This window comes from Urocitellus parryii, chromosome 6, assembly GCF_045843805.1.
Source record: "Urocitellus parryii isolate mUroPar1 chromosome 6, mUroPar1.hap1, whole genome shotgun sequence".
NCBI lineage: Eukaryota > Metazoa > Chordata > Mammalia > Rodentia > Sciuridae > Urocitellus > Urocitellus parryii.
Genome location: NC_135536.1, coordinates 125,208,063 through 125,228,019, shown reverse-complemented (window position 1 = coordinate 125,228,019; position 19,957 = coordinate 125,208,063). Strand labels below are relative to the sequence as shown.

The 19,957-nt window shown below is 42.0% G+C and overlaps 1 protein-coding gene across 1 annotated transcript in view; it reads right to left on the bottom strand.

Annotated features, from left to right (window-relative positions):
* Positions 1 to 2,699: 2,699 nt before the first annotated feature.
* Atp10a (ATPase phospholipid transporting 10A (putative)) overlaps positions 2,700 to 19,957 on the bottom strand; it is a 186,169-nt gene continuing 168,911 nt past the window's right edge. The window contains exons 14-21 of the mRNA XM_077800152.1: positions 16,354 to 16,684; positions 14,922 to 14,998; positions 11,249 to 11,374; positions 6,496 to 6,696; positions 4,356 to 4,436; positions 4,173 to 4,277; positions 3,633 to 3,820; positions 2,700 to 3,480 (exon numbers count right to left, since the gene is read on the bottom strand). Of these exons, the coding sequence (XP_077656278.1) occupies positions 2,862 to 3,480; positions 3,633 to 3,820; positions 4,173 to 4,277; positions 4,356 to 4,436; positions 6,496 to 6,696; positions 11,249 to 11,374; positions 14,922 to 14,998; positions 16,354 to 16,684 (1,728 nt within the window). The 3' untranslated portion in view covers positions 2,700 to 2,861. The remainder of the gene's footprint in view (positions 3,481 to 3,632; positions 3,821 to 4,172; positions 4,278 to 4,355; positions 4,437 to 6,495; positions 6,697 to 11,248; positions 11,375 to 14,921; positions 14,999 to 16,353; positions 16,685 to 19,957) is intronic.

The window sequence follows — 19,957 nt, the reverse complement described above, 5'->3', positions numbered from 1 at the left end:
TTTTGACTTTGAACAAACTATGCTGAACAACACTAAATAACTAGTCCAGCGATTTTGTTCCCAAGAGCAGAGCCAGCCTTAGACAGCCAGGCTTCCCATTTTTTTAACGTTTATTCTTTTTAGTTATACGTGAAGTAGAATGTATCTAGATATATCATATGTGGAGTAGAACTTCCCATTTTTGTGGTAGTACATGATGTGGAGTTACACTGGTCATGTATTCGTATATAAACATAGGAAAGTTATGTCCAATTCATTCTACTGTCTTTCCCATTCCCATTGATTTTAGATTTGTTATTAGTATTTGGTAAGATAATCATAAAACTCAGTTCCATTCATGTTCAGTTGAATCAAACTTGGTTGTGACAGATTATTATTGTAAATTTCTATGAATATTCCATATCCTACAACGCAGCTGTCAATTGCCATTTACAATGTTTATTTCTTTAAACTGGTTTTGGTAGGCATATTCCCAGGGCCCCTTCCTGGATCACTCTATTACCTAAGATGATGTATCTACAGAGAAGAGATATCATTTGTAGAAAGGGTAGATTGTAAGGAAAAGAATATCTGGAACCTGGGCATTTTAAAATCTCAGATATTCAGGTTAATATGATTATGGATGGATACTTTATGCTGATGACCAGTAGCTTAATTCAGGAAATAGTAGAGTGTGTACCTTCCTAGGAAGATTCTTTTCATATGCTCTACCCTAAAGACAATTGAAAGGCATCAGGAAGGGAGCAGGCAGGGTGAGGACCACTGCCATCTTTGGTCCAGCAACACTGGCTACTGAAGCTGCCTCCAGTCTCCCTTGTGTCTCTCCATCAAACAGGACCCAAATATTCCTCTGAATGTCCATGCACTCATGCAGTCCAGGTACTCTGCCAGTTCCAGCAAGAAAACCTCAAAAAGACACACTCTCATCAAAATGGCAATAACTGGTTTTAAGGCTGCCATGCAATCTATACAGGGTGAGGCTAAGGAAACCCGGACTCAGCTTACAATGTGTATAGAAGTGTCCTCTCCCTTCTGTGGACGATGTGATATGTGGATATGATCAGGGATGACTCCAGCAAATGTATCATCAAGAACAGAGGCAGGCTTGGAACAAAACTAACCCCACCCCTATCCCCCAAAAAAACTAAAGGAAGAGATGAGGGGGGAAAGCCCTGTGTCTCAAGTCATTCTGCATTGCTGAACCAGATTACCTGAAACTAGGTATTCTATAAAGAACAGATTTATTCTCACAGTTCTGGATGCTGGAAAGTTCCAAGGTGCTTGTGTTTGGTGAAGGCTTTTCTTGCGGCATGTTCACATGGCAGAAGGTATAAGGGCAAAAGAAAGCCAAACCCTGCAAACTTTTTTGATAGGGATAGAAGCCTCATGACCTAAACATCTCACCCAAAGACCCCACCTCCCAACACAGTTGCAGTAGGAATTAAGTTTCTATTGTAGGAATACTGGAGGATACTTTCAAACCACAGCACCCTGGATTCTGGTTTGATGAGTTCAATCACCTGGAGCCCACCGTCCTCAGGACCTGCAGACAATGAGCTATGCCTTCCCTTTCACTTTGACCAGAATAAAGTATGTTTTCTGGTACTTGTAATGAACCACACAGATTGGATAACTAGAAATTCTTCCCCAAATTTCACTGTCCTTTTGTTCTTTTTTCATTGCTGTACTTGGCAGTAGGTGTCCACATGAGCCAGAAGTCCTGATAACTTAATCAGATACCCTGCTTATTTCATAGCTTCCTTACTGAGCAGAGTGGTCATGACATTAATGACTGTCTGACAAAGTTGAAATAAAGGGCTCAGAAAAGAATCCCCAGTAGATTTTTTTTTTAAAGAATCTTTCCCCCTTCTTTTTCTCTTTTTAGAGGGACAGAAATAATGGCTGATCAGACAAATGCCTGAAGATAATTGCTCAAAACATCTAGCCTCTTGGCAGAAAGGGTTTAGATAGTGCTGATGGCCCCGGTCCAGGAAGCTGAGGTATAAGGAGCTGTGCAGTGACAGGGTAGTGTGCCTCTGAGCTGTTTTCTTCATAGAATCTAAAAGGAAGTTCCCTGCAGTATTCAGAACACACTCCATTAGGTCATATATTAATACTTCATATGACTGTGGTGACTGGACACATTGTCTTTGCAAAGTGAAGTTTGTTTATTGCTTGTGATGATCTTAACAGGCAAAATATTACATAGGGCCATCATACCTACAAGATCTTTACAAAGTGCCTGCATTGAATTGAGCATCAGAATAAACTTCACACATGAGTTTTTCTTGAGTTCTCACTTTCCCCTTCATGGGTACAGCAGAGCCACAGTCCTTCTGGGTTGGTAGAAATGGAAGCCAGTGGAGGGATATGTCCTGGGAGTTCACATGCCCTACCCTCTATCACCTCTCCTCACTGCCATCCATGTCCACACCCACCCAGGTTCACTGGGCTTAATCACAAGAGTGTATTCAGGGAAAGCAAGGGTCACGCATGTTGAAGAAAATAAGTCCTATTGCCTTTTCTTACAAAATGAGATGAAAAAATAAATTCAAAGACACTTTTTTTTAAGTGTCATTCTTCTTTCAACTTTATATATATATATATATATTTATTTATATGTTAAAGCTCTTTATTTTTCTTTTCAATATACTCTACTTAGAACTTTAAAAAATAAACTTTCTTTTTTGGTACCTCTTGTTTCCTGTGTTAACCTTGGAAACATTTAAAAATATATCTCCCTAGAACTCTTCTGTGCAAATAATAAACATAAATAATATTAATATCTACGTTATATATATATAAAAGGCCATTTCAAGGTTTTCACTGTGACATTCTGCTGCTGTCCCTTGAAGGTGATCCTAGAAGTAGTCTGTGTCCTGTCCCTGTAAGCCATGTAAGTCGTGATCTGGCTGTGGGGGGCTGGGCAGGAACTCTCCATCCTGCTTGTCCATGTGTAAACTACTTCTGGAGAACTGGAAGACACTTCCCAGCCCACCGACCATTGAGAGGGAGGAGATCCAGTTGGGTGAACCGAAACTGGGCAGGTTGAAGAGGGACGATAGAGGGGGTTCCTGGCTGGTACTGGTGGGTTTCCTCTTGGAGTCCTCAGGACATGCTTCTAAAACAGCCTCCACTGGCCTGGAGGATCCCGGGGCCTGAGCATCCAGTCCCTCCTGCATGGTGTCCTCTCTCAATGGCATGCTTATGTCCACTGTGCTGAGCTCCCTGCTGGTCTTTAGGGAGCAGGATGGCTGCTGTGTGTTCTGAGAAGCTTCTGAGGCACAGTCCTTGGAGAGGGTCTCGGAGGGACTCATGGTCATCCCTTCCGAGAGCTCTGTTTTTGGGTCTCCAGGGAAATGTTTCTGAACTAAGATTTCTTTGGGAGTTTTGGGTTTCTTGGGAAATTTCTTGGCTGACTGGCGTGCCAGCTGAAGTTGGGTTGGGAAGAGGCTCCCCTGGAGGGCTTTGAAAAACAATCTGGAAAGAGCACATGAGAAAGAAAAAAAAAAATCAGATACTGCTACAGGTACCTGTTTCCTGAGACTCTACTCACACAGGGGGAAATGCACAGCAATGCACATGCTCTGTGTACTCACTTAGGACTCAGAGACACCATCTCTGATACCCACCTGGGCAGCAATGCAGTGATAGGTGCTATGAGGCAAATCAAGTAGAACACGGGGTCTCCCAGTAATGTGTGCATGGTCCAATAAGGGTTAGATGGAGGATAACATGTTGCACAGGAAGCATTGTAAATCAAAGCCACGGTGAAAAATAAAAAGATACTAAAGACACAAGCTGTCCAGTTGAGCCAGGTCTGAAGGAAAAACAGAGAGGGGTTTTATTTCAACTTAACAGTGGCAAATAAACCCCAACAGTCATCAGTGAGTGGAGGTGATGTTCTATGATCTTAGTAAAAACTGGAGTCTTTGTCATGGGTGGCTGGTAGGGCTTAGTGAAACCTCAGAAGCTTGTGGACCAGCCTGGGACAGGGGCATAGGGGCAAGATAAGAAAACAAGACAGTGAGGAATGTTCAGAAGTGTGGGCAGTGGGCAGTCTGCTTAAAAAAAAACAACAAAAAAAAACTATATCTCATGGAACCTGCCGGAAGTGTGGGGTCTGCAACATGAGGGCCCCTTTGGGATGGGACCATGTCTGCGACTCTTACCCAGGTTCTGGTTTCAATACCCAGGTGCAGCAGGAAAGTGAACAGTGCGATTGCTGTGATGGGGGTTCCCCAAGTAAACATGTCCACATCTGAGTCATAGTAGGCCTGAAAGACAGCAGTATCCCATGTCTGTGGGTCCCCAGATGCAGCTGATGGGGAAAACTAGGCTGTGTGTCAACTTACCAGGTAAGGAATGAAAAAACAAACCAAGCTCTGGAAGGCAGCATCAACCATGTTTAACCAGAAGGCACGTGGCCGATATTCCTGGAACACAAAAACAAGCACGGAGATTATAGGGAAATGCTCATCTCTTCAAATGATGTTTTCTAGGATGCTGCAGCTCTGAATGCCAAGCATCAGACAAAAAAACTTGCTATTTAGGACTTTGGGAAGGTAAGGCTCTAGTTGGTAGATAGAACCCCATTACCCAAATGTTTGCAGAACTGTTTGTAGCTGAGTTGCTCACTGGGATCTTTTGTACCAAGAACACAGGCTATAGTAGTTACAGGTCAACAGTGAAACAGGAAACTGATTTCTAAATCTTTCTAGGGAACATTTCCCTCAAGTAGGAAGAACACTTGACATTCTGGGCATTCTCCCTGATCTGAACCCTTCCATCCCTTCCACTTTGTCCCACAGGTGTTTCTTAAAGTACATCTTAAATTTTAAAACTAGATGATGGATGTATCCCAGTGTTAAAATCAAAAAAACTCTCATTCTGATTTAGCTATGATTTGATCAAGTTGGTAAAAAGTTTAGAGGGGGACCTTTGGGACATGATTAAGAACAGATGAAGACCTCAGTGTGAATACTGATGGCTTTATAAAAAGGAGAGAGATCAGAAGAGACATAGCCACATATTTGCCCTCTGTCCCTTGCCATGTGATGCCATGCGATGCTTCAGGTTTCTGCCAGCAACAAAGTCCTTACCAGATGCAGCGCTTCAACCTTGGACCTCTAATATTGTGAGTCAAATTAGTAGACTACCTCGATATTTTGTTACAGTAGCATGAAGCAGACTCTATACCCATGGGCCAAAATGATCTTGATATTGACAAATGAAATTTTCATTACCTGGGTGATCAAATTTATATTTAACCCACCTAAGTCCTCAAATGCCTGGCATGGGCTCTGGCCTACAGGAAATGCAGAAAATCAGAAAGGAGCACATACTAGTACTTAAGAAAAGTGCTGGGTACACTCCTCCTATTGGTTACTTTACTCACAGGACAAACCTGCAGCATCTTTGCCCCATGGCTAGCCAAGGAGGCTGAGGCCAGCTAAGGAGATAACTAGTACCAAACAGAAACCTCTTCATTTGCCTGATCCAGAACCTTGACAACACTGCCCAGCCTGTCAATGTGGAAATCAAATGACCACGGAGGTGGACAGGGGAAGTTAACTTGTAAGTTTTGTAAGTGAACGAACTCTCAATTAGAGATTATTGTATGATAAACGGGGTACGGCATTCTTTTTTTAAAAAACACAGGGTGCAAACTTGCCAGAGAAGCACTTAGATGGTTTATTTGATGGCTGGCTGAGAATAGCTGGTGGTTAGTGTGTCAATCTTGTGGTGGTGCTGATGCAAACATATATTTACATCTGTTTATTCTTCCAATGGTTAAATGGTTTTCCCTATGGGTCTGTCTTCTTAATCCCATTGGATCATTTTTAAAACAAAAACAAAAAAAAAATTTTTTGGCATTCTTTTAGAAAAAATCCTATCTGAACCTCAGTCATTAGATTCAAGGATCTGGGATGGACTTTCCCTTGGGCTTTTGGAAAGAACTAGGGTGGAGATGAACTCAATATACTTAATGCATAAAGCTTTTAATATGTCGACCTTTGGGGAATGTTCAAAATCCAAAAAACATGGGGTGTTGTGGAATCTTTAGGAAGTTGGGCCTGAGAAGGAGTTCACTGGAGGTCACTGGAGTGTGCCCTTTAAGGGATGGTGGGACTCTAGTCTCTTTCTCTTTGTTTTCTGGCTTCTAATGTTAGCCGTTTCCTCCACCATGTGCTCCCCACCATTGCTACATAGCACCTCCATTGAAAAGTAATGGTTATACTTTATCTTGGACTGGAACCTCCAGACCCATGAGCTAAATAACCGTTTTCTTTTATAAGTTAAATATCTCAGGTATTTTGTTATAGAAACTCAAAGCTAGTACTATGGGGTTCCAAGACAGCATCTGTTTTTATGCTTCCATAGGCTGGATTCTAGAATTTTAACGATTTGTGCAAAGTGAATATTTAAAGGGGACTTGCACTTTCTGGAAGGTGAACATAGAAGCAAAGGGCCAGGAGACTCAGGAAAGCTTACCTCCATATTCTGGCCACTCTTGTAGAGCTGTGGCTTCAAAAGCAGCACATGGGCTGGTACATCCTTGTCCAGCACCCCAGTCACAAGCTGGGGAAGTGACGAGAATAGTAGATTAAAGAAGATTAGATACCATTGGTCAATCATTGCAGATGCAGAGAAACCACAGTAAAACTGGAACCAAAACAGGAGGCCCACGAACATCTGCAATCCAGAAAGGAAAAATGACAACAGGCGATTCTCTAGTTGTCTTTACAGTTAAATTCTGCAGGACCCTTAACTCCCTTAGATGGGAAACTGAAAAGATTAAATTGATAGGCAGCAATTCTTCCAAAGGCAGCCTAATCCTTGAGCCCTGATGTTGGTTTCTGCCTCTGACTGTCCCTCCTTCTCTTCCCCCAACCCTTCTCATTCCCTTAAACATAAGGGACTGGAAGCGGGAATTTAGAATTCACAGGAGCAGTCCTGTGAGGAGTGAAGAGCTGTATAGATCATTAGTATAAAACAAAATCAAGGTTTGACAGGGTAGTCTAGGGCTGCTTACATTTCAAGAGGGCTAATTAGCTGCAACCTGTGGCTTCTACCCAGGACTCTCCTCTGCTTATGCTCCAAACAGAACGTACATCTCTGATTTCATTTCCCTCTCTAGTCACATACCCTCTTGATGAGGAACAGCGGGCAATGATGGACTTCTGTTGAGGGTAGCACAACAGCAAAGGTCATGATAGTGATAGTTTCACTGCCAGGACAGAGCCCTGGCTATCCACTGGGCTCCCTGCTGGTGGGTGGGTATAGGTACCATCTCTGTTCTTAACAGCTGGGAAAGTGAGGTCCAGGGAGGTATATTAGTCACCTTAAGCCCATGCTCAGTAGAAGTGGGAGCTGGGCCATTCTCTTCCCACTGTTACTACATCACCGAGAATCAGCAGCCCATGGGTAACATGGGAGGCAGGGGGAACAGCAATTTACTGGTTGCAAAGTACTATATTTTGTATCTTAAAATGCCCCCAATGGCCCAGATGTTTATGGTTTGTTTGCCAGCCTGTGGTGCAACTAGGAGGTGGTAGAACGCTTGGAAGATGGGCGAGTGATGGAAGCTAGGTCATTGGGAACATGTCCCTGAAAGGATAACTGGGACCCATATCCTTCCTCTTCCTCTCTTTTGCTTTCTGGCTTCCATGGAGTGAACAGCATCCTTCGCCACACAGATGTACTCCTGCCACAATGTACTGCCTTGCCATGGGCCCAAAGCAACTCAATCAACTGACCATGGGCTGAATCTTCTGAAACTGTGAGCCAAAATAAACCCATCCTTCTCATGAGTTGTTCATCTCAGATATTTTGTTATAGTGGTGCAAAGCTGACTAACACACAGAGCACTCCTACAATCAGGAGTAACTTGCTTTTGATCCTACTGCTAGTGAGTGACAGAAATGAAACAGGAACCCCCACCCCCACCCCTGCAAACACCTCATCCACCTGCTCATACCTAGAAGCCTCTGTGTTTGCAACTGCTTCTCTGAGGCCTCACTGTGCTGGGGATTCAATTCCAGCAGGTAAGCAAAAAGGAGGAATGAACTAGCAAGGGCATGAACAGTACACCAGCTTTCCTTGGTTATAGTCCCAGGCAGACTTACTCTGAATTAATTTCCTGTACCATTTGGCACATACCATTTCATTGCTATGCTTCAGTTTCCTTGTCCACAACATGGACATAACCAATGATATTTAGCCATGGGATTGTTGTGAGTACTGAAGGACCTACAGCATTTTTAAAGCTCCCACCAAGGCCTGGCACACTGTAGATGCTCACCTGAGGCATGCTGTTATGTCAGTAGGATCACCATTTCCTTAGTTTGAGGTTCAAGCAGGGCTGGTATTCTCACCATTTATAGAAAAGGAAATGGAGCTTCCAAGAGGTGAAATAACTTGACCTTGGTCATTGTATGAGCAATAAACCCAACTTGTTCAACTTGGTTCAAAAGAGAACGTGGTACAGTGGAGGAACACTCTCTAGTGGGCACCACAAAGCCTGGGTTTGGTTCTGAAGCTGCAACTATTGACCCTTTTAACACTGACTCAGTCACAGAGTAACCTCTCTGAGCTTTGGTTTCTTGACCTGAAAATGGCTTTTTGTGAGATCAGGAGAAATTCTAGCCCATGTGGATGAAACATCTCCTCCAAGTCCTGTTTCCATCTATGGTTGAAATTTCTTACTAGGTAACTTTCCCCTTCCATGCCAACAAGGGATAAATTAGGAACTTTTCATTGACTTTCTTCCCTTTCTTCCTCCCACAGGTGACTCTCTTGCACCCACCTCCACAGGCTCAGCCTAATGAGTCATCCTCGAGCAAATGGAGTCAAGGAAAAGAGGAAGAAAAGTACTTAGATAATTGAGTTTTTTTTTTTTCCTGTACTACCAAAGAGCTTTGTTCACAAACCACTGTTACCATGGAAACACTTTTTCTTTGCTCTTTATTGGGAAGGAAGGCCAACTTATTCTTAAAACTAATGAATCTCTCATGATAGAAAGCAGAGTGATTCTACTTAACTCCTTCTGTAGACAAATGCTTGTTGACAAAGGCCCTTCATCTTAGATGGAATAGAAACAGGTGCCACTTTGCCCTCCCTGGTCCTCCAACAAGGACAGGTTCATCAAGACAAGCAGGGGGTTTTGCCCATCCTAAGTGGCCACTCTGACTTTTGTTTGCATTTAAAATGTTGAGTGGCTTGGCCTATGTCTTTGTTGCTATTCTCTTAATCTGAGAAATTTTAATTGGGAATTAAACTGAGATTGCTAGCTGAATTCCCAAAATGAATTCCCAAAATTCCCCAAATTTTCCCCCTCCTCGAGCCCCCAGAAAAAAACACCCAAAGAAGGCAACTACAGATGGTCCTGAACCTACCATGGTTCAACTTAGCATTTTTTTTTTTTTTTTTTTTTACGAAAATGATGAGAAAGCAATATGCCTTCAGGAGAACCTAACCTTAAATTTTGAATTTGGATCTTTGCCTGGACTAGGAATACGTGGTCCTATCTTCTCAAAATGCTGGGCAGTGGCTTTGAGCTGGAGCTCCAATCAGCCATGAAATCACAAGAGGAAACAGCAAAAGCTCTGCAGTGTGCTGTGCAGCTAAGCTATGATGTTACATAGGTTAGGAGTATTCAGTGTGTTTTCAAATTGGGATATTTTTAACTTGCAGTAAGTTTACTGGGAGAGTTACTCCATGATATGCTTAGGAGCATTTGCAACTTGCTATTGTTCCTACTGCTAGTGAGTGACAGAAATGAAGCAGGAACCCCCACCCCCACCCCCGCAAACACCTCACCCACCTGCTCACACCTAGGAGCCTCTGTGTTTGCAACTGCTTCTTTGAGGTCTCACTGTGCTGGGTTTCAATTCCAGCAGGTAAGCAGAAAGGAGAAATGAACTAGCAAGGGCAGGAACAGTATACCAGCTTTCCTTGGTTATAGTCCCAGGCAGAACTCTGAATTAATTTCCAGGCCCAAACCTATCCAATTAGACATGCCCTGATTGGTTCTGATCATCTGTATTCATTTGCTAGAAGACATTTTGAAAATCAGGAAAGAGTGAGTGGGTGGGAGAGGATGGGAATGGAAAGATAGGCGTCAGCCTCCGGAACAAACCATTATGAACATGAACAAAGGGTATGCTGATGTCAATTTAAAGTTACCATGGAGATTTCAAATGGAATTAGAAAAATATATACTTTTTAACTTATTTTATTCTTTTTCAGAAGACTACAGGATAATCTTGACATTGGATTTTTGATGTCTAGACAGCTAGATTTTTGTATTTACCCTGGAAGGTCATTTGTCCCAAGAGTTTGTTTAGTACTTGTTATACTGGGTGTAAGCGCTCAGAGGCAGGACCACTGAGCAGCAACCTAGCAACTTTTCAGCAGAGTATCTGGAAATCTTTCATCAGTGGGGCAGGATTCTGTGACAGTCTTGTGATCCATCCTGCAGGACTATGTAGAAGACTAAAGACTAAAGACTAAAGACTTAGCAGTGAAGGAACTAAGATGAACATTAAAATTCAGATGAAATGGATAAAACGGGGCACTGTAGTCACTCCCTAGACAGAAAGAATGATCTGCAGCCTATCTGGCCTGGGCAAGACTTCACTGAAGGGTCAGTTTAGCTATAGACAGAGCTGGCCACTAGGGGGCGTGTCAGCCCTGCAAGCCCAGGCAAGTGTGGTGGCCCCTTTCCTGCCTGGCCTAAATCTGTACAGCTTTGACCTGGAGACTCCCTGACAGGCCTGGGATGGGTGTGTCTCCAACAGATACAATTGAATACGGGACCAAGTAATTGAATAGTGTGACCAAGTAACCTTATGATCCCAAGACTACCAAGCACACTTCTACTAATTCTTTGATCTTCCCTATCTGCTCTAGAGAAAGTAGGGTGTCTATAATAGAAGCACACTCCTGAGAAGCACATATACAAAGTGACTCAGATTCCAATATTCAGTCACATGTGGACCCTCTTGTTCCCAGGACCTTCTCCCTCAGAAGTGCAGCTGCTCTCATGTGCCCATGAGTTGGTTTTCTGAGCTTACAGGATGCAAATCCAGACAAGGACTGGAGGACTGAGGGACATTCACAGAAGCTAAGGAGGATGGAATGACAAGAGGCCCCGGGGTGACTTACAGGTCTCATTTAGGTGATGATTCTAAATATGCCAGGCCTTTTAATTAAGAAACTCTAAAGACCAGTATCTAATACCTACTGTGTTTTTGTAGAAGAAATACAGCACCATGTTGGCCAGTCGGGAGTAGCACCAATGTCCATGGACAATTAAGAGTCTCTCCAAGTATCGGAATCTTGGCACTGCAAAGTCACTGGCCATCACTGCCTTGAAAGGGAGAAGAATTCCCATTATTGGTGATGCCTCACACAGCCTAAGGTCTGTCTCACCTATCCCAAATGCAAGGCAAAATATGGAAGGAAAAATCCAGCTTCAAACACCGTTAAGTGTGACTTGACCACTGTCTCCTTCATCATCTCTTTTAATTAAAAATGTTCAATCTCAATAAATCAGGGATATCACTTTACAGGATTAATTTAAGGCTTCAAACATTAGATATGTAACTGATGAGTTTAAAAAGATTTTGCCTTTTTTTAAAAAATAAGTCCCTGCTGGGTTTTTTTCTCCTTTATTTATTTTTGATTGGTGATTTATGAATATACATAAAAGTGGAATTAACTATGGCATTATTTATACATGCACATAGTTCCATGCTATCTTTTAACAACCCACAAACTGCAGATGCATGGAATTTTCCCACTTTTCTCCATCCCTGGATGTCATATTCCTCTAAACCACACCATGATCTCAACCCAAAGATCAACCAAAGTTGTCCTTTTTGTTTGGCCACCCTGAAAGTACATTTTGCTTTATTCTCCCCAGAAGAATAGTCATTTTACTGTATTATTTAATAAAAATTGACAAGAAAATATCTGTATATGTTTAGCACACACACACAAATCCAAATATTTACCATTCCATTATTTGAATCTGCAGATGAAGAACCCGTGGATATGGAGGACCAAAGGTAAATCTATCTTGGACCTAATCTCAGGAGTTCCTCACCCTCATCTGACTTCAGTCACTATTTTGCTACTTGTACAATTTTCTTCCTCCAGGAAGTTTAAAAAGAAATAAGTTTGACTTACTTTTGCCTATTCACGATGTCCAGCACAGCACCATGCAAATGGTGGAAGCTCAAGAAACATTTGTTGGGGGAGGGTGGGGACCATGGGTGGAATGAAGGAATTTTGGATTGGTGAAAGGGGAGGGAGTGTAACAGGGGGGAATGTGGGTATGAAATATGGTGGAATGAGATGGACATCATTACCCTAAGTACATCTATGAAAACACAAATGGTGTGACTCTAATTTGTGTACAACCAGAGAAATGAAAATTTGTGCTCCATATACATATTATGAATTGAAAAGAATTCTGATGTCAAGTATAACAAATTAGAATAAATAAATTTTAAAAAAGAAACATTTGTTGATTGAACAAAATGAATAATTTTTTTAAAACTTTTTCAGCATTTCTCTGTTTTCACGATTTCTAGTAGTGAAGACCTGACTAGGGCAGTGCCTGTCAATCTTACATGCAGAGGAAACTCTTTGTATTAAAGACCCTAATGTTAAGCAAGTGTCTGGGGAGAGGACACAGCTGCCACCACTGCTCCTTTACTCAAGGTAAGGAGCACAAGCCTCCTCTATGGGGATCTCTGACTCAAATCATGTGAGCAGTGATGGAACACCTGAGCCATAGTGCATTTGCCTCGAAATGCAGCTTTGGGAAGGTGTAACTTCTAGGTAGAGTGTTGCTGAATGCTTCCATATTTATATAAGCTACTTTCTAATTTTACATACTGATACTTCTTACAGTTCTAAGTGTTCAGGTTTACAGGTGAATATGACCCTGTGTCTTGCATTTTAGTCCAGTAAATGAAGGGAAACTATGCTGAATCCTTGCTGTGGTGGCAGCAGCATCAGAGGTTGGGGTGGAGCCATTGAGGATAAGCAAGGATAATCAGCAGTGGAGAGGGCAATAGAGATATGCATCTCTGAGATGCTTGGTCTTTGTGGGCTTACTGGTCCACCATATTTGTGGAGCAGCCCCTGCAACCAAGTCCTGAGTAAGAACTAAGATTACAGAACAATCACAACGTCTACCATCCTGGTTTTAGTGGAATTTCCAAAATAGCTCAGAGGCATTTGCAAAGCCACTTTAATAGAGGGATAAACACTGTATTTATTGATAGATTTGGGGGTAAGTAGGAGGCCAGAAGGCTGGGGATTCAGGTGGGCTACCTTAGCTCTAAACAAACAGGGTTCCTTCTCCAAAGACAATTTAGAAGTCTATCTTGCAGTCCATGGACCTATTTTGATTTCTAGATGGTACTGGGAATTGAGCCTCAGGGTCTTGCACATGCTAGGCAAGGGCTCTACCACTGATTTATACCTCCAGCCTCTTTCTGTCCCTTTTGACAGAGTGTTTAGACTGACTCCACTGAGGACAGGATTGTATCTGATGGACTCTGCATCTTTAAGTCTGTACCTGACAAAAGTGAGGTCTGAATGAATAATTTTTTTGAGAGAATGAATAATGGAATAAATGAATTAAAGAACACATAAAGCATTTAAACCCTTACATATTGACGGGAAGTGGTTTAGAGATATTTGCTTTGAAGTCTTTAAGAATTGGTTTAGGTAACTGATGATCTAAGTTTGTGAACTTTTCAATCTTCTATAGTCAGTCTTCCTATTGTGATTTTTGCATATGCAGACTTAAACAACTGGAGATGGAAAATATTTTGGGGAAAAACTGCATCTGTACTGAAAATGTACAGATGTTTTCTTGTCATTATTCACTAAACAATGCAGTATTTACAGCTATTTACTTAGCATTTACATTGTACTAGGTATTAGAAATAAGCTAGAGATGATTAAAGTATGGGAGAGAATTGTGTAGATTACATGCAAATATTACACCATTAATGTAAAAGATTTGGTCATTTGTAGATTTTTGTGTTCACTGGGGATTTTGGAACCAATTCCCCATAGACACCAAGGTGTTTCCAACTAGAGACCTTCCATCTGACTGTTATTTTTACATCAAGAAAGAAAATGAATGATCTCTGCACAGGCCTGGCACATAGTAAGTACTTAATAAATAACTGTGATTTGAATGAATGAATGAGTGAATGATTTAACCAACGAATACATGGTGGCCAACATCCTGATTTTTAGAAAAACATTCAATAAATGGTTTTCAGAAGTCTCCACTGAATTAAAAAATGTTATAATTCAAATTTGATCAGATGCAGGAAATTGTCATAATACTGTATCCAAAAGAAACACATTTTTAATTAACTCATGTGTTCAACTTCTGGAACACTGAGAACTGACACAGTGACAAATGAAAAATGCAGAGCTGCATTTCCATGGGAGTCAAGGTGGCTACCTTCCAATTTTATGGTGACACCAGGTTTCAACAGCACTACAGCAAAGGCCATTTTTCAAATGCTATCACTAGTGTTTGGGAACAGTAAATAAGTGCTTCCTAGGGATGAGCCATCAAGAGCCAGGGAGAAAGCAATGACTCACTTTGCCTCTCTCAGAACCTCTGATTCCCCCAAAATATACTCTGGTAGACACAGGCAGATATGTTTATGGCACGTTGTTTCATAAATACGGAGAGTGACATTCCACCTCATCTTCTCCCTCTGGCTTAGCAGAAGGTGAACATCAGGTGTACTGAAGCCAAATCCCCTAGCTTCATGAGACAGCCCAGGGGAAATCCGGGGAAGCTCATGGCAAGACAGTATAAGAGGCCAATGGAGGCCACTTGGTGCCTAGGGACAGCGCCAACTGGTCTTTACCTGCATGCCCTCCTGGCCTGATATGCCCACACCCACGTCTGCCACCTGGATCATGCTGACATCATTGGCTCCATCACCTAGAAACAGCACAGGTGGGAAGAATCATTTGAGATGAGATGTGCAGAATCTAGTGGACCTGATGGATCTTCTTGGGGTCCCCACTGGACTGAGTCCTGTGAAATAGTATTAGGGAAGATCAGGGAAAAGAGTACAGCACCTTCCCTGGGAGAACTGAGTTAAGCAGTGGGAGCAAACCATAGTAAGACATCTGAACTGTCAGCCACACCAGAAATCAGGCTCGTACCGAATTACCTTCTAATTTAGTGTTCCCTTTTCAATGTCAGTTCCTACAGAGCCCTTAATATATGTTGGGTACAATGAAAGATGCTATCATTTCATCATTATTATAGTTACTCAACTACTGCAGCCAGGTAGCCAAGGCTACTCCAAGTCATACTCTCCCAAGCAGTTTTCAAAACAAGGTGAAGAAGTGTACACCATACAGCTCTTTTTGCATATTGATAACCAGCCAGCATATTAACTAATGTGTGTACCTTGCGGCCCATTTATTTTATCAAGTTGCTGATAGACAAATGTATAGGAACACATGGATAAGTTGGGCCCCTCAACACCTTTAGGAAAGGACAAGCAGGGACTTAAGAGTGATTATCACTCAGTAACAGTGACCTTTCTTGAAACTGGGAAGCAGAACAGCCCAAATCACAGCATATATTTCAAGCTATACTAATAATAAAAGGTGCAGATATACAAATTTGGAATGTTACATAATATGGAAAGTCACCACCACTGTGTCACTGGAGAAGAACCTGGAAGGTTCTCCAGGCCAGTAGAACCTGCAAGGAAAAGTTCCATGATATACACAGTCAATCCTTAAGTCAATGATGTAAAGTAGTATAGCCATTTATATCTGATAATGGATTTATTTAATGAAATGATTGTCTTAGAACAGTCAGCACAGTTGAGCTATGGGAATTCTGATCATCACTCGTCTGGGTCCTTAAAGCATTGTAGAGCCTTGGACCCCAGCAGCCGCATGGAGACCAGAAACCCCTGCCCCTGTCTCTTCCCTCTTTCTTAGTTGGCCTGGGTTAACACTGATCATGTAGACCCCTCACTTTTTCCAGGACTGCCTGGGACAGGCAGGTCTCTAATGTTCTGTCTCCCAAGAAACAGTGTAAATACCATCTTCTAAATTAGCACTGTACTACCAACTTCATGACATGTACCGGTACCTACCACTATATTTTGTGGCTTTCCATTGTAAATTCTTATATCTGGAACATGTTGCTCACTTTATCACATAGAGTATGATTTTATAAATGAAAAACAATGAAGAGAAATGCTTTTCCCATGTTATGGTTTTCCAAGGGAGAGTATTAGATAGACCTGCCTGGTCAGCCTGGATACTTGCCTATTGCCAGGGTCATGGCCTTCAGCTTGCTTCTGACCAGCTTTACCACCATACTTTTCTGCAGAGGGGTTGACCGACAGCAGAGAACTGAGCGGCACTGCTTGGCGAGGAAAAGAAATTTGTCCTCCAGGTTTTTCTCAAGGGCATAGGCCAAACTTCTTCCATCAATCACAAGGCTTGGGCTGGGGCCAGAGACAGTGGGTGTGGTGGAGGCCAGGTACAGAGGGGAGAATCCCACATTCACAGAGCTTTCGGTCTTCTCAGGGGGCCTGTGGGAACCCCTGGACTGCACGTGGTGCAGACACTGATCCAGCAGGGCTGCACAGGCTTCCTGAAACAGACAGGAGACGGCAGCAGTTCACTAGGGACCACACCACAGACCCAAGTCACCTGCCTCAACATATCTGAGCTGATGATCCTTCTAGGACTCCAGACTGGAGTATCTGGCTGCCTAAAAGGCTGCCCTCCAGAAGCTGAATGCAGCTGAAGAGCATGACTTTCAGCACAAAAGAGAGTGCACCACGTTTCTGTGAAATTGTAGTTTATCACCCATCACACAGTGAAAAGTTCTGAATGGAGTATCTTCACTTGGAGACATTTGGCTGTATTTGTAGCAACTTAGGGTGAGGATCCCCACCTGCATGTCTCTATACTTCCCTGAGGCCCTGGCCTAACTCTTCTTCTTTCCTTCTAAGCTACCAAGAGTTGGATGAAAAGCTCTTTCAAAGAACTTTGAAAGAGTTTTAACCTTTAGAATGATTAACCCCTAAATATGTTGTAATTATCAGTGTTCTTTCCAATTCCACGAGGAAAAGAAATTTAATAAATCATAATTATTGAGGTTTTTAATTGGCTGTGTCCTTCCAAACCTGGATCTGAATTCGAGAGAGAGGAGGAAAATCTACATTAGGAATCAGGGACAGGAATGGAGCCCCAGAAGGGACGATTACTTCTGGGAACAAACACAATGGGAGGAAGTGCTGAGTGACTCCTGGTCCTCCATAGTGAGCTACTGGCTTAGGGATCAACTCCTGGCAACATACTATGGAAATCCAATTGTGTTCAACCAATGCTTATCAAAGACGTATTGTATCCAGAAAACAAAAGCAAGACTAGAGGAAAACAGAACGAGAAAGGATAGTTAAAGGATAGTTTTTGCCTCTTGGATGAGAATCAAGCAGCTAGTAACACAAAAACTCATGACTCTAGCAAGTCAAAGACGGGCATGCTCAAAGCTGATATTGGAGATGTGAAAATTGGAGTTGGGGAAATATGCTTCTAGGATGGATAGAGGGACATGGTGGTAACTGGGGAGGCTTTGAAGCACTTTGAATTTCTTGGTCCTAGCACAAAGCACTATTCTAGGCAAAGTCTAGGTAGGATGAAACAAACACTCCATCCATCTCATCTCTCCCTTGAATGCACTATTATAACTGGAAAGAATGCAAAAAGAAACTATTTGTGAACTCTGAAAGTAAAAAGTAAATAGTAGCAATTAGATTGGGGAAAGACTAACACGCTAAGGTCAGGGAATGGGTATTGGGTTTTCCATCTTTTTTTTTTTTTAATATTGTTTTAGTTGTCAATGGACCTTTATTTTATTTACTTACATGTGGTGCTGAGAATTAAACCCAAGGCCTCACACATGCTAGGCAAGCGCTCTGCCACTGAGCCACAACCCCAGCCTGAGTTTTCCCTTTCTTTTTATTTATTTATTTATTTATTTATTTTGGTAATCCCTGCATGGCCCGAGTTACCAGGGAACTTGAAATGGGTATCAAGGATAGAGGACAGAGGACAGCTCCAGGAGAAGCCCCCTGGTTCTGGCTTGAGGAGAAAAAAAACCCAAAAAACAAAGAAAAGACAAGGAATACCTAATGCTCAGGGAAGATGAAGAAAATCTCCACTTTTATGTGTTTATTTTTCCTCTCTTCTTTCCAACACAGTCTCAGACGATTTTGCGATGGTGCACTGACAGGAATAGCGCTATCAGTGGGACCATCTCCTGTCAAAGACTGAGGGAAATGAGCCTTTTTTTAAAATCACAGAACTGTGGTGTCAAGAGGACATGATAACTTCTGCCTTTATTGTTTCTGTCCTACCTTGGATGCAGGTGGAGGTGTGGGAAATAAAGGGCAGAATAAGGCAGCTCAGACACCAGTCTTCTAGCCACAGGACTGAATAGGGGAGTCCCTAGGGAACCAGAAAGTACTGGAAAGACTGTAAAGAGGGATTTGGCTAACTGATCCCATAATGTTGTTTATGAATTCCTGGGTTCATCCATAAGCTGTATACACATGATAATAACCCTAAATGTAACAATGCCTTTGAAAATTAAACTCTGGCACAGACTGCCACCCTAGTTCCAAATTGACCTCTGGAGGGTAAAAATACAGATTCTAAGAGGGATGCTAAGAGCACAACAAAAGCTAAACAAATTTACCACTGAATCCAACACCTGGAAGCTGTTCAGGTGTTGATCATCTGTTGATCAGACACACACACACACACACACACACACACACACACACACACACCAAAATCTGTATCCTCCACAGAAATTAAAAATAACAAGAGGTTCATAATATAGTATTTAAAACACCCATGATATAATCCAAAGCTTCTCCATGTTCAAAGAACCAGGAAAACATCAGATTATGGTAGAAAAAGACAACAGAAGACAGCAAAGATGCTGAAGTGATCTGACAAGAGCTTGAAAACAGCCATTATAAAAATGTTCCAAGAAGTAAGCATGAACGTTGTGAGGTGAACAGAAAAACACAAACCAACAAAAAAAACAAAACCATAGACAACAAATGGAAAGACCAAATAGAAGCTTTAGAATCCCGAGTGCATTAACCAAAATGAAAAGCTCACTGAATTCTAAACAATTTACATAGCTACTCTGCCCTCCAGGAGGCAGGCTGTAAGTCCACACTCCTTAAGGGTGAGTTCTACATAGTGATTTCCTTCCTGAGAGCTCAGCATAGAAAAGGGCACAAGAATAAGTTTACAGTGACAAACCTGACAGACACCAAGTCAACATCACAGTGATATCACAGTGATGTGATGTGATGAGATGAAAATGGGACTTTATGTCCTTGTGCTTCCCAAACTCCACTCTAGTCAGAGAGAAAACATCAGACACATCCCATTATAGTGACACTCTATAAGATACCTCGCCAGGAGTCTTCTTCAAAACTGCCAACGTCAGCAAAAACAGAGTATAAGAAACTGTCACAGCAAAGAACAGTCAAGGAAGACATGATAAATAAAGTAATATGAGATCCTTGGGGCAGAGAAGGGACGTTAGGCAAAACTACGGCACTCTGCATGTAGTGTGGACTTCAGTAAGTAATAACAGACTAATATTGGTTCATGAATATAATAAACGTACTAAGCTTGTGTAAGTACATCAGAGACAAACTGGGTGTGGTTATGCGTACTCTCTGTAGTCTTTCCAACTTTTCTGTAAATACAAACACATTCTATATACTAAGCTAATTTTAAAAAATTCACCAAATGGGCTTAGTAGTAGAAAGAAGGTAATAGGAAAATTTCAGTGAATTCAAAGATAGATGAATAGGAATTATTCAACCTGGAC